Below are 24,837 nucleotides of genomic sequence, written 5' to 3'. Positions count from 1 at the left end.
GGGTCGTGCGTGACGCAGCAGGTCTATGGGCGGGGCTTACGGGCGGGACCTGGGTGACGCTCGGGACGTGGGTGACGTGCGGAATGTGCGAGTGGCGCGTCCGGCGGGTCCCACCTGGCGTAGCGTCCTCCACGCGTCCTTAAAATATTCTTGTAGAGCATGGGCATAACGGGACTTGGCAATGTTATTCTTTGCATCTTAAGAAATTTAAGAAATTACTCTTTTAAAATAGAGGGAAAGTACTGTGCTCATTCATTGCGGAACTTTTGCCAACTGTAGACTCCCGACATCATGCTGCCTCGGTAAATCAGCATTTCAGTACATTTGAGTCACGCCTTTATCAAAAACACGTAGCTGGGGCTCAGTGGCCCCCATACCCTGTTGGCTTTGGGAGTATCAGGCTAATTGAAAAATTAGCACGTTTATTTCCTACTTATTTACCTATTTTTATGAAATCAAACATTTACACACCTGACACCTGTCCAACCCTTATGCATTGTCAGAAATGTCTTTTCTTGACATTTCTTAGTGATCCCAATTCTTAACAATCAAAGGCCCCTCATCTCTAGGGACGGGAGACAGATATTGGAGTGGGAGGGTTAAGAAAAACCACTTCTACTTCAGGTTTCTTCCTCGAAGGATCTGGTTGTTGAGACTAGGAAATCGTTTCCCTTTTTATAAGAAGATGGGATTAGGGTAAAACAATCCCTTCAAGTTCTGACATTCTTTGGTCCATGCATAGGGGTCATTTCTAGGAGGACATGACCAAGTTGCGATGAAAGTCAGCTGTCAAAGGGGCAGGAGTGAAAGGGACTGCAAAGTTCCAGGTTGCGAAGTGAATGAGGACCAGGGAAAAGACAAGAGCTATTTTATCGCCGATTTCCCTCGAAATGTTTTGTCAGGCGCTGCCGCGGGCACCTTTGCTCCGCGGTGATTGGCTCCCGGCAGGGACCTCGCGTTTGTCCAATATGGCGGCGCCCAGTGGCGGTGTGAACTGTGAAGAGTTCGCCGAGTTCCAGGTGATGGGGTTTTTCCCAGTGGCTGGTGTGTCCTTTCTTTTATCCCCGGGCCCTGTACCCTCCTCTGGCCTAGGAGGGAATGCGGACAAGTATGGAAGAAGCGGGCAATTCGAGGCTCCTTTTTCGAGCCATTGGAGGTCATGGGGGCGCGGGGTTGGCCTTAGAGAGGCAGGCTACTCCTTGGGGGTCATGGTTCTCTCTGCGCCGCCCAGGCCCTGAGTAACCGCACGGGACACTCCGGGTGGATGCGCGGTGGTAAAGCCGAGCTCGGGCCGGTGGGTAGCGATCGTAACAATCGTTTAGCCATCCACCGAAATCTGTACCTAGCGTGCCATTCTCGTATTGTAAGTTGAGCATTTGTAGGCGATTAAAAAAAAAGTGAACGAAAGCTTACTCGTTTGATAAATCAACTTGGCGCAAGTTTTATTGTTTTGTTGGGGTATAACATTCGGAGTCTTGGAAGAGCGATTAATTCTAGTACCTGCCCTGGCCTTTCTAAGCATTAGAGAGAATGTAACATTTAAGACAAACGCTGTATCTTTTATACAAGCACCAGAGGTCTAGGGTTAAATATTAACCCGTGAATTAACAGGGGTTTGGATTTTGACCAAGTTGCAATGAAAGTTATCTGTGCCACTGTAGGCACAAATGTGCTGCTGTCTAGATTACAAATGTATTTTTTTAAAAATATTTTTTATTGATTTCAGAGAGAGAGAGATGGAAATATCAATGATGTTAGAATCATTGATCGGCTGCCTCCTGCACGCCCCCCACTGGGGATCAATCCTGCCACTCAGGCATGTGCCCTTCCCAGAATGGAACCCAGGACCCCTCAGTCTGCAGGTCCACGCCCTATCCACTGAGCTAAACCAGCTAGAGCTACAAATGTATTTTTAACTAAAGGTATTGAAAAATTATTTCACATGTCATTGACCTATCTGTAGTCAGCTTTGTGCTTTGAGCCATTTTGTAGGGAGTGGTATTCTTGAAGATAACCTCAACAGACCAAATTCTTTGACAAACCATTTGGCCAAAGGACTTTATATGGGGTCTTTTTTATGTGAAGTCATTACTTGCATCCTCTTCACCACTTCAGCTGCTTTTCAGAATAGCTCAACACTGCAGTTGACTTCAAATATGATTCATGTGCCCAACAAATGCAAACATTTGTAAAAACCTTAAGTAGGAAAAAAAAAAAAGACGAATTCTAAAGTATATGGACCGTTTAACACGTTAAGCGCTAAGCCTGTTTTGTCTTCCTTTCCGATTTCACCGATATGCTGGCGGCAGCAGTGACTGACTGTCCACGGTCGGAAAGTATAGTATCAGTCACTGGTGACTGACGTGGCACTTAACGTGTTAAGGTTTACACCATTTGTCGCCTTGGTCTTGTCACATTAGTACTGTGATTTAACTTGAGTCAATACACTCAGATAATAGTGCAATGATAGTTTTAAGGTTTATGAGAAAGAGTCTTGGTTAGTGAGTTAGATGTTCTGGGTTCTAGTACTGCTTCTGCTATTAGCTTTGGGACCTTGGGCTAATCACTTAACTCCTTTGGGAATTAACTTTTGAATCTGTAAAATAAGGTTATGTTAAGTAATATTTAAAACTTATTTCCATCTCTATAATGTTATTTGAATCTCTCAAACCAAATTTCAGAGGATCTCTTTGCTGTTAAAACACTGATTTTCCTTTTGGAAGGTCAGATAAACTGTTGTAAGTGGGGCAAAAGCTAAACTGTCGTGCAGAGCCATTCCATTCACAGAGAAAAAATAAAATAAGTCTAATTAGTGATACCTAGGGGAAGTTTCTAGATACTTTCTCTAGGACTTTTCCAAGTGCATGGTTTATAATGGAGAATATCCTGGGCTAAAAGTCAGAAGAACTGCTTTCCCAGAGCTGGTCTTGACACATCATTTAACCTCATTGTAAATAAGAATAACATTTGTCCCTATTGCCTCGGCACACAATAACATAAGGGAAGGTGCTGTGAAATTATAAAGCTTTAGTATAGCATTGAGGTTTAGATGAATTTAACTGGCATACTCACAAATTATTAAGCAGTTTAAATTTTTTAAAGCTATGGAACCATTACATTTTCTGTGTGAGTATCCTAAATCTGAAAAGCACTGCACTAAATACTTTTGAAGAGAAAAAAGTCACGTATATTTTTTGTGTGTTTCTTTTGATATTTTTCCTTTTCTTTTTTCTTTCTTATTTTCTTGTATGTATTTTTGTTCTTGTTAATTGTAAATCATTTTTTTCATTGATTTTTTTAGAGAGAGTGGAAGGGAAGGAGGGGGAGAGAGATAGAAACATCCATGTGAGAGAGATACAGCGATTGGTTTGCCTCCCTCACAAGCCCCGAATCAAACCCGAGACCCTTTTGGTTCTTGGGGGTAATGCTCTAACCACTATAAAGATTAGTTGTATTTTTTTCAGAATTTTATTATGAAAATATTCAAACACTACAAAAAGTTGAAAGAATTGTACAGTGAACACTGGTACCTACCATCTAGATTCTTTAACCAGTGATTTGCTGTACAGTGGGGCCTTGACTTATGAGTGTCCCAACTAACGAGTTTTTTGAGATACCAGCTGTCTCTCGGCTGATTTTTTGCATTGAGTTGATAGAGTAATTTGAGTTAACGAGCTCAGTCTCGGAACGAATTAAACTCGTAAGTCAAGGCCCCACTGTATTTATCAAATAGCAATCTCTACCCATCAATCCACCTTTTAAAAAATTATATATTTTTATTGATTTCAGAGAGGGAGAGGGAGATAGAAACATCAATGAGAGAGAATCATTGATTGATTAGCTGCCTCCTGCACGCCCCCTACTGGAGATCAAGTCTGTAACCCAGGCATGTACCCTTGACGGGAATCGAACCCAGGACCCTTCAATCTGCAGGCCGACGCTTTAGCCACTGAACTAAACCAGCTAGGGCTGTTAAATGAGTTTTGACAGAAAGTTTCTTCTGTCAGATGCCCCTTCCAGTCAATCCTTGCCCCATCCTTCTTTCCTCTGACAACTAGTGTTCTGATTTTTTTTCTGTATAGGTGCATGCTTTATGTATTTATATATTTTCATTGAGTTGAGAGAGAGGAAAACATTGATTTTGTTGTTCTACTTATTCATGCATTCATTGGTTGATTCTTATATGTGCCCTGACCAGGGATTGAACCCAAAATCTTGGCTCATTGGGCTGACACTCTAACCAGCTAAGCTACCTGGCCAGGATATAGATGTAAAGTTTAAGAGTTTTTAAAGTGTTTTAAATTTTTACAATTCTTATTTTTCTATTATAAAAGTTGGACTTTGCACTCCTGGGAAATATCCTATTTTCAAAATGAAATCCAGAAAAGAGTCCGGCCTGCATAGCTCACTGGTTGAGCATCAACCTATGAACCAGGAGGTCATAGTTCCATTCCCAGTCAGGACATATGCCTGGGTTGCAGGCTTGATCCCCAGTGTGGGGCATGCAGTAGGCAGCCAATCAGTGATTCATCATTGATGTTTCTATCTCTTTCTCCCTCTCCCTTCCTCTCTGAAATAATTAAAAAATACATATTTTTAAAAATCCAGAAAAGAGTGTTTAAAATTGAATGTCTGGAATCCCATTTTAACATTCAGCAACAATTTCTTGAATATTGTATTAGTCTGCTAGGGCTGCCATGATAGATACCACAAATGGTGGCTTAAATACAACAGAAATGTATTTTTTCACAGTTCTGGAAGCTAGAAGTCCAAGATCAAAGTCCTGTCAAGATTGGTTTCTGGTGAGCCTCTCTTCCTGACTTGCTGATTGCTGCCTTCTCACTGCATTCTCTCGTGGCCTCTTTGGGCTTGTAGAGGGAGAAAAATCTTTGGTTTCGCTTTCTCACAAGGACACCAGTTTTATGGGATTAGGACCCTGTCTTACTTCCCTAAAGGCCTTATCTCCAGATATAGTCACATAGAAATTTTGGGAAGGCACAATGCAATTCAAAACAGTTACGGCTAGCTACCAGGCACTTGGGAAGACCCAATGGACTGGATATAAAATGTAGAAAATGTTGAGAATATGAATAAAATGCTTTAACAGTTCAAAGAGAAATAACTCAAGAGATGATAATTTAGTTGGGCCTTGCCCAGCTGTGTGTCTCAGTGGTTGAGCATTGACCCATGAGCCAGGATGTCATAGTTCTATATCCAGTCAAGTTGCTGACTCAATCCTCAGTAGAGGGTGTGCAGGAGGCAGCCGGTCAATGATTCTCATCATTGGAGTTCCTATCCCTCCAGTCCCCTCTCTGCAATCAATTAAAAATAAATAAATGAACTGGGCCTTAAGTGAATTGGATCATGTCTATTTTCGGTAGAAAAAAACAGTATATAAGGCAATTTTATGTATTTGGGGAAATAGCCAATCAGTATTGCTGGAATTCAGGAGGCACATTGAGATTACACAAAAGATTAGAACCAGGTTGTAGAAGGCCTTGGATGCCAAGGGTGAGATTAAGGAGCCAATTTTGAGCAGAGGGTGTGAGATGATCAAATAAGTGTTTTAGGAAGATTCATCACTTGCGCCATCGTCTTTGTTCAGGCTCTGTTATCTTTGCAACTAGCTTTGTGATAGGTCTCCTTATTTTCAGTCATTCCTTTCTCTAATATATCCCTCCTTCAATCTAATCTCCATAATATTGTGGCTTTATACTGTTATCTTCGAAATTTTAGAATCTGAACCATGCATCTAATTTTAGGCTTATATAACTAGGTCAAAAATACTTAACATGGCATTCAGTCCCAAAGTGCCTCTCTCTAGTTATATCCCTTACCACTGTCTTTATTCATGCATGTTTCTCTCCCCCAAACCCTTACCTCCTCCAATGTACATTTGATCTCTGTTGTCCAACCACATAGGCCTCTTTTCTCTGAACACATTATGCTCTTTGTTATTTCCATGCTTTTTTTCAATTGTGGCTACCTTGAAATCCTTTTTTTCTGACCCTGTCTGAGATCTAGTTCATATATCACCTGAACAAAACCAACTCAGTATTCCTTCCGAGAATGTTTGTCTTAGTATTTCTGTTAGGAATACTTATTCGTTTATACACAGTTGATTTTGAGTTATATGATAATAAGGTACAAACTAAATAGACTATTGTCTAGCAGCATTAGTTATGGTTCCTCTTGCAACATGCCCAGCTGCTCTCTGTCCCTGTGCCTGGGGGTGCTGGTTGTCAGAGGACTCTGACAGTTGCAGGCAAGTCTTTGTTTCTGGCTTAGGGGGAACAGTGTGAGTACTGCTGTAAAAATGGGGTTTGAGGAACTAGGTCTGTCTAAAAAGAGCACATGGGATCTACTGGGTGTCTACAGGCAGAGGGTGTGGAAAGGAAACGTTAAATCTGAGATTATTTTTTTGGAGTACATTTGTATTTTACTGACTTATAGTAGACCTTTTCCCACCCCCCCCTAAAACCTAAAAGCTGCCCAAAATAATAAAAGGAACTTACCAGAGGGTTAACCTTAGAAATATAGTATAATTATAGAGAGACAATACACATTTACTCTTTCCTACTACTAAATATGATTACTCTTTCAGTACTGAAATTGAGATTTTACCCCCACAATTATAGGTAAGACAGAAAATGAAATTACAAGATAAAGTACATAAATAATTTTAAATAGTCAGTCTAAAATTAGAGATTCATGATATACTAGAATCTCTTCTTGTTTTGAGGAAGGTGAAAGATAGGAGAAGGTAGAGGCACTTTAAAATTTGAAGAGTTCTCTTTGTTATGCTTTGACATTTTGAAGCTGATTAGGGTTCCAGGTTCTATACAAAGATGTAGCCTATGGAGAACCACTGAAGTGTGTGTATTTCTGTGAACTTCAGTTGCAGTTTATTGTATACTAGAGGCCTGGTGCATGAAATTCATGGGGGGTGGTGGTGGTGGGGGATCCCTCAGCCCGGCCTGCACCCTCTTCAATCCGGGATCTGTCTCGCAATCTGGAACCACTGGCTCCTAACCGCTCACCTGCCTGCCTGCCTGATCACCCTAACTGCCTAACTGCTCTCCCCTCCCGGCCTGATCCCCCTAACTGCCTAACTGCTCTCCCTTCCTCTCTGTGCCCTTCGGAACCCCTGCACAGGCGTACTGAGAGCTCTCTGCCTTGGCCCCACCCCCATCCTGATTAGTCATTATGTGCCAGTGTCCCGGCCAATTTGCATATTCCTCCATTAGTATAGATAAGCTACCAAGGACATTTTCTTGGTTGAATTTGTGAGAGAAGAGGGTATGTGATTAGGGCTAGGCATCAGGTAGGTAGTAATTCTTTATGAGACACATTTAATGGCAGTACTTTTGTACCTACATTAAACTTCCATTGCTGTTAGTCTGTGAGGGCCGCCCAGGCTTTCTTTTAGACCAACAGTTTACACCCAGTGTGCTGCAAGAATTTTTAAAACATGCAATACCTGACTATTTAGTCAGGGGCACTGATCTCTTTTCCCTTAGGTTGCCAAATAAAAAAATGACAACAGCTAACACAATAATAGTTGTTTGGGGTGAATGAATCAAAATTATACCTGTTTGTTTTTGTTTTTTGTTTTTTGTTTTTTTGTCACATAGGCATAATATCTATTTTTTGGTGTGCCTCAGAATTAGTTTATTTGTACCATGATATGGAAAGGGTTGAAAATCGCTGCTCTAGACCTCTAGTTGTCTTGAGAGCTCTAGCATTTTTTCCACTATAACGAAATGTGTGCCTAGTGGGTTTATAGTTCTCTTCCTTCATTCCACACTGCCCCCTGGTGGTCAGCACACGTCATAGTGAGCGATCAAACTCCTGGTTGAACTTCCAAGGGGACACTTTGCATATTAGCCTTTTATATATATAGTTTATTTTTCTTATATTTTTAGAACTTCCAAGGGGACACTTTGCATATTAGCCTTTTATATATATAGTTTATTTTTCTAAATATATTTTTATTAATTTCAGAGAGGGAGAGAGAAACCAATGATGAGAGAGAATCACTGATTGGCTGCCTCCTGCATGTCCCACACTGGCGATCAAGCCCACAACCCAGGCATGTGCCATGACCGGGAATCGAACCATGACCTCCTGGTTCAAAGATCACTGCTCAACTACTGGGCCACACTGGCCAGGCTAAAAGGTTACAGTTTTAAACATAATACAAGTATAACATAATACAAGTAATATAATTAATAATAATCCTAAATATCATCAAATACCCTGTGAGTCACAATAGAACTATTGATCTGCCCACTCCTAAATCTTTTCTTCCCTCAGCCTCTTCCTCATCGTTAATTAATGTTAAAACATCCATTCAGTTGCTCAGGCCTCAAACTTAAAAGTTATCCCATTTTCTTCTCTCACCCACTACCCTTACCAATTCAGCAGCAAGTTTTATCAGCTCTAGTTTCAAAATAAACCCTAAATCCAGCTTCCTCTTCCTAAGTCTACTGCTACCACTTTATCAAACTACGTTTATCTTGCCTAGACCACCATAGTATGCTAAATGGTCACCTTGTTTCCATTCCTCTCTCTAGTGCATTCTCTACATAGCAGCCAAAGTTATCTTTTAAAAAATTAGTTGTTTATATCATCCCCTTGCCTAAAATTTTGTTACCTTTAGAACAGAATCCTTTATTGTTTCCATGGTCTCTGGTCCTTCATTTTATTGTGCTCTGACCTTACCTTATATGACTTTCTCCCTTACTCACTCCTAGCTCACTTAACGTTCGTTTAGTTCTTCAAACACCCCAAAGTTTGTTCTTGACTCATTATTTTTTTATTATTCCCCCAGATGCTCTTATAGTTGGCTCATTCATATTTAGGTCTCAGCTCAAATGCTTCATCCTCACAGTGGCCTTGATCTCCCTATCTAAGGTAGACCCTTCCACCCCACCCAGTCACTCTTCATCCCTGTTACCTTAGTTTGTTTTCTGAAACCCCTTATCTGTGGTTTCATCCTGTGGTCAATCACAGTCTGAAAATATTACATGGAAAATTCCAAAAAGAAACAATTCATAAGTTTTAAATTACACAACTTTCTGAGTAGCGTGTTGTCCTGCTCCATTCCACCCAGGATATGAATCAGTGAATCATCTCTTTGCTCCCTGTTCATTAGTCATTTAGTAGTTGTCTTGGTTATCAGATCTACTATCTTGATATTGCAGTGCTTGTATTCATTAGTGATGGCGCAGAGCATAAGAGTAGTGATGCTGGCAATTCAGATATGTCAAGAAGCCATAAATAGCTTTCTTTAAGTGAAAAGGTATGCATGTATAAGGGAAAACACAGTATATATAGGGTTTAGTACTGTTCGTGATTTCAGGCATCCACTGGGGGGTCTTGGAATATATCCCCAGTGAATAATGGGGGACTACTTTATTGAAATTATCTTGCCTGTCTCCGAGAATTTTTCTCCATAAACGCAAGGAGTTTTTCTGTTTTATTTACCATGATAGCCCTGGTGTTTAGAATGATGTCTGACATAAATTAGACATTAGTGAATACTTTTTAATGAACAGTGAGTTAATAAATGAGTGAACTTTGTGGTACTGTCTCTAATTACATATGTTTTTAGAAGATTATTGAGGCCTCTCAGTCAAGGAAAGCTTTATCTAAAGGGTATAACTTAAATGTTGGCTCAGAAGATCGGTTTGATTTTAAAAGAGGCTTTTTTAAAAAATAGTCAAGTTATAGGAGATAAAGTTAACAAGGTAGGTCCCTCTCTGCTACTTACCTATTTCTTGACTCTCTAAACAGTGCTAACCATCATTTGTTTGGAATTTGCCATTTACTGACATGATATATCCTGCACTGTACATAACGCATTATTTAAAGTTGCTTAGTGAATATGTTCAGATTAACCCCTAAGAATTCCAGTGTACAGAGAATGATGATGCTATTGACAAAAATAGAAACATGCAAGAAGAGGGGATAAGATAGTGAAGTTGTTTTTAGACCTGGTGTTGGCCTGTGTTTTATTAGTCGAAATTATGAGCCTTCTAAAAGCAGTTTTATTTCTAGATTGAAACTAGAAAAGATCATTAAATTACTAATGAAAGATAAGTGGTCTAAGTGGTTATTATTATTGGGAACAACCTAAATGTTCATTAATGGGGAAGTGGTCAGAAAAGTTGTGCTACCTGCACAGGATAAAATAATTATTAATAACAAGGGCAAAATGCTCATGGTATAATGTCATGAAGTTGGACTTTAAACTGTTACATAGTATCTCAGTTTTATAAAAATATTCATAGATATTTATAGGAAAAAAACTGAAGGGACATGTTAAAATATTGATAATGGTTAACTGAGTGATTTTAACTTTAAATTTTTTTTCTAATTTGTGTAATGCTTTAATGCTAGTAAAAATATTTAATAAATGGATAAAGAAAGAAATAAAGGAGTTGGTTTCAGTCTGGATTAACGTTTGGCAAAGGAAAGAAATAGACTGTTATGCTGAGAGAAATAGATCTAATTGGCTTTATTGAATGATTAATGAATCAGGCAGCATCCCATCTAGCAAATAGAAGGGACTTCCCTGATTTTCATATACATTAATATTGAATGTGAACTTGGATGTTGTCAGTAATAAATCTCTTCCTAGAATTATATGCTCCTGTTTTCTTGATGATTTTGCAGAGATCATGTTTATTTGTTTATGGGTGGGGGGGCAGGTTTAAGAAATAATTTAAAGAGAAAGGTATACTACACCTTTTCTAGTGTTTATATTATTTGGAGACAGGATGTAGCTAACTCCCAATTCCTCTGACAAATGTACGCTAGTCAAAATGTTGGGAGAAGGGACTATGCTATGCAGGCTTACTCACCAAAGTCCAAGTCCTCTTGCCTATTATCATTTTTCTTTTGGTTGGTTTGAGAGTTGGAGCCTTTCTCAGGGGGAGGAGGTCTTTGGGAAGTGTGAGGCTAGAGTTCCTAAGAAAGGTAAAACTGATTATTGCTTGTTCTATAAACAAGAGAGCCATGAAGAGATGTGATTCCTTCTCTAGCAGCATATTTTGTTTTACTTACTTTTGTCACAAAAATTATACCACCATGGTAAAAACAACAACAACAAAAACTTAACAACAAAAAGCCTAAAAGGGAATAAATTTAATTTCAGCAAGTTAACCACTACCGATAGTTTCTTGTGTTATCTTGTGTTATCTTTCTAAGTTTTCTACCTAGCATCACATTTTAGAGTGATAGAGAGGGAATGGAATAAGCAATTATGCTGGATTGATTTGGAGAATGTGGGAATCCAGCTCAGTAGAACACTTGATTGTCTGTACCCTGGAGATGCAAAGAGCACACACTATTTGTTAAGTACTGTGGGCTTACGAATGAATTAAACAATCTTTACCCTTAAGATGATCACATTGGAGCCAAGGAAACAGAGCTGGTGCCCATTATTAGAATTACTATTATATAATTCTTGTAACGAAAGTTTTCCTGTATTTGCACTATATTTGGCGTGGTTTCCCCACTCCTAACATACAGGGTTGTAAAATCAAGAGCTTTATGTTTTGGTTTAAATACTTCTTTTTTAAAAAATCACTTAACTTTCCATTCAGGTTATTCTTCTTTTATTTTAAAAATATATAGGAATTACTCAAGGTGATGAGGACGATTGATGACAGAATAGTACATGAATTAAACACTACGGTTCCAACAGCTTCCTTTGCAGGGAAAATTGATGCCGGCCAAACCTGTAAACAACTTTATGAGTCTGTAAGTGTATCTTTTGAGTCTTTCTTTTGTGCTTCTATGCGTTTCTTTGCAGGCAAAATAAGAACTCATTTGATAAATGTTATAATTAAACTGTGGATAAAATAATGACGTTATGTTTTCTTCTTGCTCATACCTGAAGGTGTGTATAAGTTTTGTCCTCGTTTCTACAAACTGAAGAAATGTGTGATTGTAGGCACAGTCTGTGAAGAGATGGTCCTAAGGAATGGGAGTGGTCGTTTTTGGCTCCTTCTTGGGAAGCCTTTAACTTAAGAAAACCTTATATACAAAGGAATGAAGGAGAGAGTGAAAACAGTCAAGTAAAATAGTGAAACAAGAGAAGGGCTCAGTCCTGAGAAGCCACACAGCTGGAGAAACCCGTCACACCTTCTATGTCTTCTTTCTTCCCTTACTCGTTAGGAAGGGGATAGAACCATTTGGTGGTTGAGAGAGAAGGAAAGTCACAGATAAATGTCTTTTCCTGAGACTTTGGTTTCTCAAGTATGTATTTTCATTGACTCTTAAAGATGCCCTTTATTTTTCTCTTTACTTTCTAAAAGCGGAAGGAAATAATGATGTAGCTAAGTATTTTTTTATAGTTTACTTATATCTTTTCTTTAACATGGAAGCTAAAGTTCAAATGGCGCTTGCTTTTTTAGGCTCTACTGCAAGATTATTATTTGGATTCATTGTCTCATAAAGAAGGTATTACTTAAAACCTAAAGTCCATTTCTCAGTTATGAAAAAAAATCAGTTTTGGATGAGCTTATTCATATCAATTAAATTTAAGCGGTTAACTGCTGCTATTTTTGTTCTGCTTTTATATGAAAGTACATTATAGTGGTTTGAGAAAATCACAGGGTTGTGGGCTTTGATGAGTAGAACCCAGTTTTGGAGGTAGGGAGCATCGTCCTAGTCCTAATTTATTGTGAGGTTGTTTGACTGTTCACTTCGCTTCTTTGGGTAGCTGTCTAAAGAACTAGAAATTATGATCACTTTAGTGACCCCGCCCCACTACCCATATAATCTTTGTAACCTATTTAATTGTTTCCAGTGTTTTTATTAATTTAGAGCAGTGATGGCGAACCTATGACACGCATGTCAGAGGTGACACGTGAACTCATTTTCTTGGTTGATTTTTCTTTGTTAAATGGCATTTAAATATATAAAATAAATATCAAAAATATGAGTCTTTGTTTTACTATGGTTACAAATATCAAAAAATTTCTATATGTGACACGGCACCATAGTTAAGTTAGGGTTTTTCAAAATGCTGACACGCCGAACTCAAAAGGTTCATCATCACTGATTTAGAGGTTTATATTGTAGTGATAAACAAAATAGATTCCAGATCTAGATTAAATCCCACCTCTGCTACTTCCTAAGAAGATGACCTTGAACATGTTACATAACCTCTGCCTTAGCTTCCTTATTTGTAAAATAGTATCATAAGAATATCTCATTCATAGAGTTGTTAACAGGATTAAATGAGCTAATATAAAGTGCTTACTGTACTAAATGTTTTACATATGAATGCTTGATGCTTCTATTATTAGTTATTGCTATTATTACTTGTTATCCTTTTGTTGAGCCAAGATAACCTTGCATACTAAATTTGGAACCTTTCTGTTTTGTATATTCTTAGGTATGTGTTTGGATATTTTTCTGTCGTTATCCTACAGCAGCAATTTTCAACCTTTTTTTTTATCTCCATGACACACATAAACTACTTACTAAAATTTTGCAGCATATCGAAAAATATATTTTTTGCTGATCTGACAAAAAAATAGGTATAATTTTGATTCACACCAAACAGCTATTGTTGTGTTAGCTGCTGTCAGTTTTTTATTTGATAAGCTAAGGGAAAAGAGGTCAGTGCCCCTGACTAAGTAGTCAGGTATTGTATGTTTCAAAATTTTTTGTGGCATACCAATGTACCACAGCGCTCTGGTTGAAAATCGCTGTCCTAGAGGGATTCAGCAACATGAACATCATGCAAAAGATTGTTTATCAAGTAGTTTTGTGCCAGGAATCCCTGCAGCACAATGTTAATAAATACCACTGAGTTCCTTCAGATATTGTCTCAGCTAAGAAATGGAACTCCATGAAATGTCTAAGCTGCCTGTAGTCACTCTGACTTACTTTAGTCCCTGACCCTTCCTCTGTAGCTGCTGAAAAAGTATTTGCACTCTAATGATAATGCTTCTTCATAAGAGATGATCAGCAAAGCTATTATGAAGCACTTGTTTTAGAAATTCCAAATCTTAAAAATTACTTGTAGTAAAAATAAATTAATTTTATGAGATCCCCTTATTAGAGCATATTCCCTTCAGTCTCTGAAATTTTTCTAGCTATATTTATTGTCCTCAAGGTAAACATAAAAATCAGTCCTGAGCAATATAGCGTCTATGAACTTGGAACAGTGCTCCAAACTATTATTGGTGTTATAGTGATTGATTTAGGGTGATTCATATATACTTAAATGGTATGCTTCCCCCTTACATCATTTTCTCAGAAGTTCTGGAAGATTTAAAACACACAAAAAATGCTATGACATAAACTTCGTAATTTTTGTTTGATTTTTTTAAATTGATTTATAGAGAGAGGAAGAAACATCAATATGAGTGAAACATTGGTCGGCTGCCTCCTGCACACCCCCAACAGGGGATCAGGGATCCAGCTGCCACAGGGCATGTGCCCTGACTGGGAACCTAAGCAGCAGCCTTTTCCTTCGTGCACGGGACGATGCCCAACCAACTGAGCCATACTGGCCAGGGCTTTTGTTTGATTTGAATGATACTTAACCAAGGGTCATTCTCAAGGTTCTAAAACAAACCAAATTATGTCGAGGAAATTAGAATTTAATTTGAAGTTTACTTAGAATCAACTTTTGCTCTAGAAAGTAAAACACCAAAAAAAAAAAACCCCCCATACTATAATTAGGACAGCTGTTGGCATCATATTTCCCTTAAAGACAGAAAACATTGTTTTAAAATAATGATTAAAAGACTTGAAAATTTTAGATTAAACGAAGTTTTTAAAGTTTTGATAAAATAAAACCGAAAGTCCTAGATATAACCCCCTTAAGACTAGTTTTGAATCATTCTCCTGTCTCACTCCAATGTCTTCGTTTCAAAATTGCTTACCCCAACTCAAAGAAAGTATGGTTATAATATACTTATTGTTCAGGATTTTTCCCCCCTTTATTCAAAGGCCTTCCTTGCATTTTACCAAGTTTCTTAATAAATTTACTTCAGTTCCTTTGATAAGCACTTCATATAGATCAGAAACAGTTCTCCAATGACCAAATCCTAAGCATCTGAATTGCTAATGAGCCAAGCCTGGGTTAGTGCTATATTTTCCTCTGCTAGGCTCATGTCACATAATCTGTTACTAATTATCAAGTGTCCTCATTTCTTTGACATAGATGCACAGAAAAGTCCAGGCGTATTCCTCTTGCACGGGCTCTGAATTCTGAATTTTATTGAAGGATGGTCATGGAAACCAGATTAAAGCAATTGATTATACAGAATAAAAGGACATTTACCCAGTAATTTCTCTTTACATCAAGTGGGTTCCCAGGAGGCTAATATGAAGGAGAAGTAAACAGGTGAGGGTAGGAGGGTGATCTGCAGCTAGATGTCTATCCACAGAAAAGGGGCAAGTTAAAGAGGGGAATAGTAAAGGAAAGTCCAACCAAAGAAGGAAACTTAGTGGTGAGAGAGACTGAAAGGAAAGGTACAAAATTTGAATTTAATTTTTAAATGCAGATAGAAAAATGTCAACTGTAATTGAAAAATAAAAATTAAAAATATTAAAATAGCCGAAACCGGTTTGGCTCAGTGGATAGAGCGTCGGCCTGCGGACTAAAGGGTCCCAGGTTCGATTCCGGTCAAGGGCATGTACCTTTGGTTGCGGGCACATCCCCAGTAGGGGATGTGCAGGAGGGGGCTGATTGATGTTTCTCTCTCTCATCAATGTTTCTAACTCTCTATCTCTCTCCCTTCCTCTCTGTAAAAAATCAATAAAATATATTTTTAAAAAAAATATTAAAATAAGCCCAGCTTGCCCGTCTCAGTGGTTGAGCGTTGACTTATGAACCAGGAGGTCACGGTTCGAGTCTTGGTCAGGGCACATGTCTTGGTTGCAGGCTTCGTCCCCTGTAAGGGGCAGGTAGGAGGCAGCCAATCAGTGGTTCTCTCTCATCATTGATGTTCCTATCTCTCTCTACCTCTTCCTTCCTCTCTGAAATCAATAAAAAAATATAAATATATTTTTTAAAGAGAGAGATTTCTGACCATCATATCAGAAACCAAAGGGATTTAAAGAAAAACTGAGTTGAAAAAATACTAAAATTCTAAAAACTAAAATGCAGATAGAAAAGTGAGACTATTTTGTTATACTTCTAGTTGGTGCGAGTGTTATTTCACCAGTTGCTGGGGAGTTAGACACAATATCAATGTGATTAAATAACATCTGGTATCTGAGCAGTGTATTGAGTCATGTTGCCCCTAAATATTAGAAGTAGAAAGGATATCAGTGATTATTTTCTCATTATTTTACAAAAGAGGAAACTGAAGCCTGGAAATGCTAATTACTTAGTCAGTCTTACGCAGCAACAGGAGAACTTCTTACCTCTCAGGATGGTTCTTTTCTTTTTATTCTCTTTTAGGAAGAGTAGTTCCCTGCCCTCAATGGCTCCTTTAATTTCCTGTAATTATACCTGAAGGAGTAAACAAGTAAAGAAGCAGCATATTGGAATATGAAATATGAGCCTTGAGGCTGTCTTTGTGAATCAAATGTTACAATGAAAAAAAATAGCATATTAGAGAAATTTACTATAGGTGAGGTTAATGTCTATCAGGCAGTTTACTTGTACTTTCCTTCTCTTTCCATTGGTATGGTTTATAATTACTAGTAATGCACTTTTAGTACTGCACTCTAGAACTGCAAAGTTTTATTCTTTCCAGGCGAAAGATACACCAGTCATTCTCAACCATAGGGTCCCAATATGATCATCTGGGAGATGTATTTCAAATAACTTATGAAGAATGCTTATAGAATGGTTAAGTTAGTGCTGTATTTTGTATATATAATGGTTGGGTTATCCCTGTTATAATTATCACAGGTTATTCTCTCTTCAGAAAGAAGAAGAAATGATAATTACATGGAGCAAGTTAAAACTTAAATTTTAGTTGTAGGTAAACCACTGTTATTTATGTACCTTTATAATGGTGATAATATATTATTTTAGTGTTTTTGCTTTTTCTGTGCCCCAAATTTTGGGGATGTCATAGAAATTTGGCTATGATCATAGGAAGGTGTTTGAAATGAATCAAGGCAGAAAATAGATGTGAATTGTTATATTGGATTTGCTACATCAACATGAAGGTTAGTAAAAAGTTGCTCTATCAGTTGTCCTTTCAATCAACACACACAATTGATGGAATCAATAATCTGTACTTTATACATAATTTTTCCTTATTAATACTTAAACTTTAAAATCTTGAAAAGGGCTCTGTCTTACATAGGTAAGGTAACTTCCTTTGTTTTTCTTTATTGTAACTAAGAGTTGCTCTACATCACTTACTTTATAATTCCTTGTATTTGGTGACAACATGAGGCTGAAGAAAGCATGAAAGGACAAAAAAAGAGAGGAAGAATATCAATAGAAAGTGGCCCAGAAGATGTGTGAGAGTGGGTGTGGGGTAGAGGAACATATGGATGGGAGAGGAGAGAAGGGTGTGGTAGGGAAAAGGAGACTGAGGCGAAGAGTCCAGTGTGGGGGTGCAGGAAGAGGGGTTCAGGAAGAGAGCAGGAAGCCCTGGGAGCTTATTGAGGAAGAGCACGACCCGAGCACGGCAGAGGTGCTTCCTTTGATCTGTTTTTAGGGGATTTAGCTAATTAGCACAATCTTCTCTTCCATAGACGTAATTTTTAAACACTGTTTTAGAAAGTATTACATTTTTATAGTCTAAAAATAAGGACTTAAAAGACAACACTAAAATGTGATAAATTGGTGTGATTTTTTTTTTTCTTTTTTCATTCCTTTGTTCTTTTAGTTGATGGAGGCTCATACCAGTAGGGACAGATTTATAAAAAATTGTATAGCTCAGACTTCATCAGTAGTAAAACACCTCCGAGAAGAGAGAGAAAAGAATTTGGACGATTTAACGTTATTAAAGCAACTTAGAAAAGAACAGACAAAGGTAAGTTGAATAAGGTTTACATTTCTGAGGCAAAGTTTTTCCAAACTTAGCCTTCAAAATAAAGCAGTTTTTAACATGAAAAATTTAGAGTAAGATATGATTATTACTTTAAAAAAATTACTAAGATATTAAAACTTCATTTTCAGTGGTAAATTGGTAAATTAATGTGCATTTCATGAATGTATGCAGTGTAGCAGGTTTAGCTAAAAGAAACATGTAATCACATTTTATTTCAATTCCTGCTGTTAAAAGTAAAAGGATTAATTCAGACCAATACCTCACCAGAAAATCTAGGGAAATCACATCTGTATCTGTGTCCTGAGGCTTGACTTGAGAAGAAACATTTCTTAAATGTATTTACACTTTGAAAACATTCACCTCTGGTGTTATTTGTAGAAATTTGCTTCAGTATAAAAACTGCTTCAGTAATTAAATACAGATAATTAATTTCAGGACATTAACCTCTTCATCCATTAAAATATAGTATAATTTAATATAACCAGATATACTAGAACCTCATTATAATTTATTTCCTTACTATGGAGAAGTTGTTATGGGTCTTTGGCTCTTTTTTGGACATTCCATTTAATCTCCCATTCCTGTAGCTTTTGTGGTTAAGAAAATAGCAAGTGCCCTCTGAGTGCTATGTCAGAGGAAGCCTTATTTTCCAAACTCAGCTATAATGTAGATAAGGTGTGGACGTCAGAGTGTAGTTAACACCTTTCGTACCACTCACGAGTTGTCTCGTGTTTCGTGCGCCATCTGTTAAGGACCGCTCACGAGTTTTCTCGTTTTTCACGCCCATGGAAAAAGGAGTGAATCTAGATACTTATGTAAATTTTGTTTGGTCCCTCTTCATAGAGGAAAATGTTTTACGCAATACCATACGTTAAAAAAGTACTAGGAACTTTAATTGTTTAATTGTTTTTGTAAATAAAAATGTTATAATTATTGAAAAACGACACCTAAAGTGCATTATGATGATTTAAATAATGTGCAGTTTGCCCGAAAATGTGCGGTCCCTGGAGTATGTCTTAGAGATTTCTATGCGGTACGAAAGGTGTTAATGAAACAGAACACTTCTTATAGCCCTTAAATGTGACATGTCAGGAAAACAGGTGAAATGTACCATATTTTTCTATGTGGAATGCGTGGCTGTCTCCTGGGGGTCTCTTAAGGGGTAATTTTCAATTTTGATATAATTTCGAACTTACAGAAAAGTTGCAAGAATAGTACAAGGAACTCCCATGTACCCTTTACCTATATTGACCTATTTGTTTACATTTTGCTCCATCTGCTTCACAGACCATTGTCTTCATGCTCCCTTCTCCCTCTATCCTTCCCTCCCTCTTTCCCAGTCTTCCTTTCCCTCCCACCTATACATACGTACACATTTTTTCCCTGAGCCTTTTTGAGATTATGTTTGGCATGTTGTACCCCTTTAGCCTTACATATGTTGGTTATTTCCTAAGGACGGGCATTTTCTTATATGACCACTGTACAATTATCAAAATAATGTCTATATTTGAAGATGCCATGACAGGTGACTTACTGAGCCTTGCATGTCAGGTGAGTGAAAATCCACTGTGGGATGGAATCATGTTTTTCATACTGAACGGTTGTGAAGTTTGCCCTTTGTTAGTAGATGTAGCCAGACAGTGAAAAGGAGGCCTTGTCATCTCTTTCAAGCCTTTGTTCTTGGAGCTGCACATGATGAGTGCACTTTCTCATCATCCCCCTGATGCTGTATGTCTCACTGGATACAGGATTCACCCACTGTCTCCGCTGCTCTCTTTGGTCATGAGACTGCTTCAGCCCTGTGTTCCATACCTGCTTACTCATCAGTGGTGGGTTTCTCAATAGGGGACTTCTTCTCTAATGGTCATCTTGCTATAGTATTAGTGTTTAGGAAGGCCTAGAGATAATTTATATAACGCCCGTTAAAGTGTAGTTGTTTGGGGGTTTTATACTTTAACAGACTCTTGAAGGTATTAAACAAAACTGCAGGGCAAGGCTGGTAAATCAGAAACGGAAAAATCACTATTTGCAAATTAAGTCAAACAAAAGAATAAAGTGACTGTTAGTGGAGAGCAAAGTTCAGAAACCAGTGAGTGTTTGGATGTGTCACACAGTTTACCCCGCCCTCAGTTCTGCCCTCTGCCTCTAGGACCCAGAGAGAATCACCAGGGTGACCACTGTAAAGGGGGAGCTTTAGAAACCACTCAGTGAGTCAGGAAAGCTTTCTACCTGATATCATATAGGACGATAGGGTAACCATGAGTAATACTTAAGCAAATAAGGAAACCTGAATTTTTTATTTGCTATGGAGATTATGGAATCAGAAACAGCTCTTTTTAAAAAAAAATTTTTTTTTGGAGAGAGAGAGGGAACTATCAATTTGTTGCTCCACTTATTTATACATTCATTGGCTGATTCTCGTATGTGCCCTAATGGAACAAGGCTCTAACCAACTGAGCTACCTGGTCAGGACAGAAAGAGACAGCTGTGCAGAGCTGTTCCAGCTCTACCTCTTCATTTTCTGTATAGGAAACTGAGACTCAGAGATACTAACTCACACCCTCAACGCACAAGCTAGTAAGTGCTAGAACCAGGACTTGAACCCATCTCTTCTGACTCTGGATTCAGTGTTTTTACATTTAGTTGTGACTGATAGTCAAATTCTGATTACTGTAGTGGACATACTTAACTTATATACAGAGATGACAGTCTTAAAAGTCCCACTTCTTTACCTAAATCCTTAACTCAGAAAAATAACATCCCTTGCTGGAACTATATAACTGCTGTCACCTATTAGTGACCTTTGAGAAGAAATTTACCTCTTTTAAGACCCAGAGCATTTTCAGAAACAACCATCTCAAAGGTAGCATTATGATGGTGGCATTGAAATTGTATTAGTAGTTGGCTGTAATATGTGCAGTGTTCAAGAATAGAAAAAACATGGATTACCAAGGCAGACAGACAGCTCTAAGGAAGTAAATCCCATCTACCACTTGGCTTTGTAACCTTGTAAATAACTGCTCTGAAACTTCTGATTTTCAATTTGTAAAATGGAGTTAATACTCTAACTTTATGCTTTCCTTTTTTTTTTTTTTTGGTGGGAGTTAAATGAAATAAAGTATGTAAGAACTAGCATGTTGGCTGATACAAACTAGCAGCTCCTTTCCTTTCCTTTTGGGATCTCTGGGACTCCATATTTGTTACATTAATCATCTTCACAATATCTCCCAACCAATGGTTTCCACATATTGTTTAACCACTACTTAAGGGGGTAGGAATTCACTGTCTTCTGTGGCAGTGCATTCTCTCTTCATAATTGTTCAGAGGTTTTCTTATGTATTGTGAAAACCTGCCTCCCTGTAATGGGTAAAATCACTGCACCTTACCGTTCCCTTGGAGCTATATAGGATAGGTCTAAAGCCATTGCTACATGGTATCCCTTTAAATATTTGAGAGCAATTATGAAGATTGTCTTAGTGGCATGTTTGAAGTTTTTACTTCTCTGGTGGATAGTCCAGGCTTTGAGAGAGCAGTGACGCTTTAATGATTTCTGGTCCGTATAGCTGATTAAAATCCAAAACTGAGGTGGCTTTGGTATGTGCAGGTAGCTTCTTCAGGCTTGTTGCTCCTTGACAGCAGAGCACCAGTCGTGGAAATGCAGCCCTTCCCCGTGTTCCCCAGTGTCAGTCCTGTGTACTGGCCTACACTCTGACACCAGCTCTGAGTCAAGGAAGGGCATTTACAAGGAGCCATTGTGTCAGTACAAAGTTCTGGTCTTATTTGTATTATGTGCACGTTCTCAAACCTCCTGCCTGAGCTTCAATCCTGTTGGTCAGGTTCTTTGGCCTGGGGCTCTGACTCATGGTTGCCCAGATGAACTGGGTCTTGACTTTGGCCTGAGGAAATCATCCTGGTTTTGACCTCTTGGCTGTCTCAACCTGTAGTTCTTGCTTTTTTCTCCTAATTTTTCTGAATGTTTTCAAGCCCTTTTCCTGGAATTGTTAGGTTCTTTCCTTTCAGGTTTCTCTTACCAGAGGTGACTGGGAATATGAAGGGCCCTGACATCTGGACCTAGCAATGGACTCGGCTACTTTTATGATTAGGTTGGCAGTTATAAAGAAAATTAGGAAGACTTCAGAATTTTTTGCCTTAGACCTCTGGAGCTGTATGGTCAAGGTGTAGAAAACTCATGCCTTTCAAGATCACTTGGGCCTTCTATAGTCCCCTTCCTCTCTTTGGTTCTGTCCCGTCGCATGCTAATATTTCACATGCTTTATGTCTCCACTAAATCTGTACAAATTTGTACTGGAGGTACCCCAATATACAGGTGGAAGACTGATGTTTAAATATTGTAATTCTTGTTCAAGTTTACATAGAACAAGTTAAATGGTAAAACCAGGTTAGTCTGATTTTTATAGCCTTACTCTTAACTGCTGATTTTAAGCCATTTATAATGTTTAAAATAACAGAAAAGTCCCAACAAAAGTTGCCTTAAATTAAAAAAAAAAAAAAGCTATAACACAGAAAATGTCATAACTGACATAAGCAGAGGACTAGCTCCTGGGCAGTGTGTCAGGGCCCCTGCCCCTTCACAGGGATGCCCTTGGTTCTGTCCCCCCCCCCCCCCCCCCCAGTCCTTTTTCTTAATCTAAATCAGATTGCCACCTCCTTACTATCCTTTTTATTCCTCTGTGCTGTCTGCAAATCTGTATTGTAGAATCAGTAACTAGAACTGGGATTTTTTAGTTTAAGGACATGTGAATTTATAGATTTTTGATAAATCTTTCCAAATTGTCCTTTATAGAGGTTGCATCCATTTATCTTTTTTTTTTTTTAATATATTTTATTGATTTTTTACAGAGAGGAAGGGAGAGAGATAGAGAGTTAGAAACATCGATGAGAGAGAAACATCGATCAGCTGCCTCCTGCACATCTCCTACTGGGGATGTGCCCGCAACCCAAGCACATGCCCTTGACCGGAATCGAACCTGGGACCTTTCAGTCCGCAGGCCGACGCTCCATCCACTGAGCCAAACCGGCCTTGGCATTCATCCATTTATCTTTATAGGCTATTTTTATTTCTTCTGTGAACTACTTGGGAATTTGAGATTTTTTTTTTAAAGCTCTCAAGGTGATTATAATATACAGAAAAGCTTGAGATCCATGGGTTTTATAAGATTTAGCAATTGATTAGTTATAGAAAGAATGTGTGTCAAAGAAGGTTCCGAAACCTAGCCCAGGTAATACAGCTAGCAAAGAAAGCAGGAGTGGTGGCTGGTTTTGTTGGGAAAACATTATAGAGTTTGGTTTTAGATTTTAATTTAAATGTTCATAACTTATTAGTAAGTTTGTTTTTCCTTTCTTGCAGTTGAAATGGATGCAGTCAGAACTGAATGTTGAAGAAGTGGTAAATGACAGAAGCTGGAAGGTATGAAATAATCTTAGCTTTGAGAGAACTGGGAGGGGGAGTGAGGAGAGCCCTAGGGCTCCTAAGAAGAATAGAGATCCTTCATTTACAAGCAACGGAGGGTTTTCACTTGGGAGGGGCGTTGGGGGTGCAGAGGATATGGTTAGCATCCAAATAGAATCGTCTTATAAAAACTAATTTTAGCCCTAACACAATCCTATATTGACAGACAGTCACAGAATGTTCTTTTAACATTTATGATATGTAATTTGTTTAGATTTTTAGGAAGCAAAGTAAATAGAACAACACATTATATAAATTTACACAGTTTAACAAAAGACTTTCCCTTCAAGCATACCTACTTGTAAGAAGGATCTGGCACTCATTTAGAAAAGCACAACCGATGTTTAAATACATTTTATGTTATTTTTAAAAAAAGGATGAAACCTTAAACTTATTTTAGGTATTTTCGTCTAAGTGTCCAGAATATGGAACTGAAATGTTTGTTAGTTACTAAGTAAGCTAGTTTGTGATATTTTTTTCCTTGAATAATTTAAATTTTTTTAAAATACTAAAATTGCCTTATAAATGCATATCAAAGCACTTGGTCGGTCAGTTTGAACTGGTGAGAAAACTGCTTCTTAAAACTGCTGGCCTGGGACAAACGATTATGTTCTCGTGAACCATGAAAAATTTAATTTAGCTCCAGGCCTGATTTATACATGATAACTCGATGACTTGTTTCTCTTTAAATATCTTAGGTGTTTAATGAACGCTGCCGAATTCACTTCAAACCTCCAAAGAATGAATAAAAGGATTCTTTTTTTTAAAAGGACCGTGTCATCTCATAAGAGCTAAGCATGACAGATATCAGCAAGGCGGGCTTCCCAGGTCGATCTCTGAGCCAACAGTCCAAGACTTTTTGTTGATTTCAGCCCCACTTAGCCAAGACCTCAAGTATAAATAATTCTGATAATTATGGAGAAATCAACTGCTATTTTATACTGATTCTGTTAAAAAAAAAAAAAGATGTTTTATAACTATTAAAATAATTTTCTGACTCAGTGTATATATTTATTTGATGATTTTCCAAGTTGAGGCAGTAAGTTCTTATAAGAGAATATGAACAGAATTTTAGTATCTGATTTTATTTGTATAATACCTTTTTGATTTTTATGAATTTATTGGGATGAACATGGACCTTTTTGGTTGCTGATGATTTTATCCCTTTATGTTTGTAGGCTTATTGCTCTTAAGTAAAAGGGCAGTGTTATAGGCTGGATCCTGTCCAAAGAAACTTTCTCTTAGTATGTTAACTTCTCTTGTTTTCAAATGCAATGGAAACTTTTTCCTGGACAGTACTTCTGTGGACCATGAAAAGGAAAGCAGTAAAACAAATTCAGAAAAGGGAAAGGCAGAGGAGGGCTTTATGATAGT

The 24,837-nt window shown here is 38.0% G+C and overlaps 1 protein-coding gene across 3 annotated transcripts; it reads left to right on the top strand.

Moving 5' to 3' along the window:
* Positions 1 to 923: 923 nt before the first annotated feature.
* Positions 924 to 24,469, top strand: CCDC58 (coiled-coil domain containing 58). Of its 3 annotated transcripts, none has more exons than XM_014546999.1 (6): positions 954 to 1,044; positions 4,753 to 4,802; positions 11,644 to 11,769; positions 17,829 to 17,975; positions 23,362 to 23,421; positions 24,162 to 24,465. In XM_014546999.1, the coding sequence occupies exons 1-6, from the start codon at positions 969 to 971 to the stop codon at positions 24,210 to 24,212; spliced, it is 510 nt and encodes a 169-aa protein (XP_014402485.1). In that variant the 5' UTR covers positions 954 to 968; the 3' UTR covers positions 24,213 to 24,465. The 3 variants fall into 3 exon arrangements, with proteins under 3 accessions (XP_005875443.1, XP_014402485.1, XP_005875442.1); XM_005875380.2 differs by lacking the exon at positions 954 to 1,044 and adding an exon at positions 1,084 to 1,108; XM_005875381.2 differs by lacking the exon at positions 4,753 to 4,802 and having other exon boundaries at positions 924 to 1,019; positions 24,162 to 24,469.
* The last annotated feature ends 368 nt before the right edge of the window (positions 24,470 to 24,837 follow it).

Source organism: Myotis brandtii, unplaced genomic scaffold (assembly GCF_000412655.1).
Source record: "Myotis brandtii unplaced genomic scaffold, ASM41265v1 scaffold46, whole genome shotgun sequence".
Classification (NCBI taxonomy): domain Eukaryota; kingdom Metazoa; phylum Chordata; class Mammalia; order Chiroptera; family Vespertilionidae; genus Myotis; species Myotis brandtii.
The sequence above is the reverse complement of the archived record's forward strand: the minus strand, read 5'-3'. Positions and strand labels throughout refer to the sequence as shown.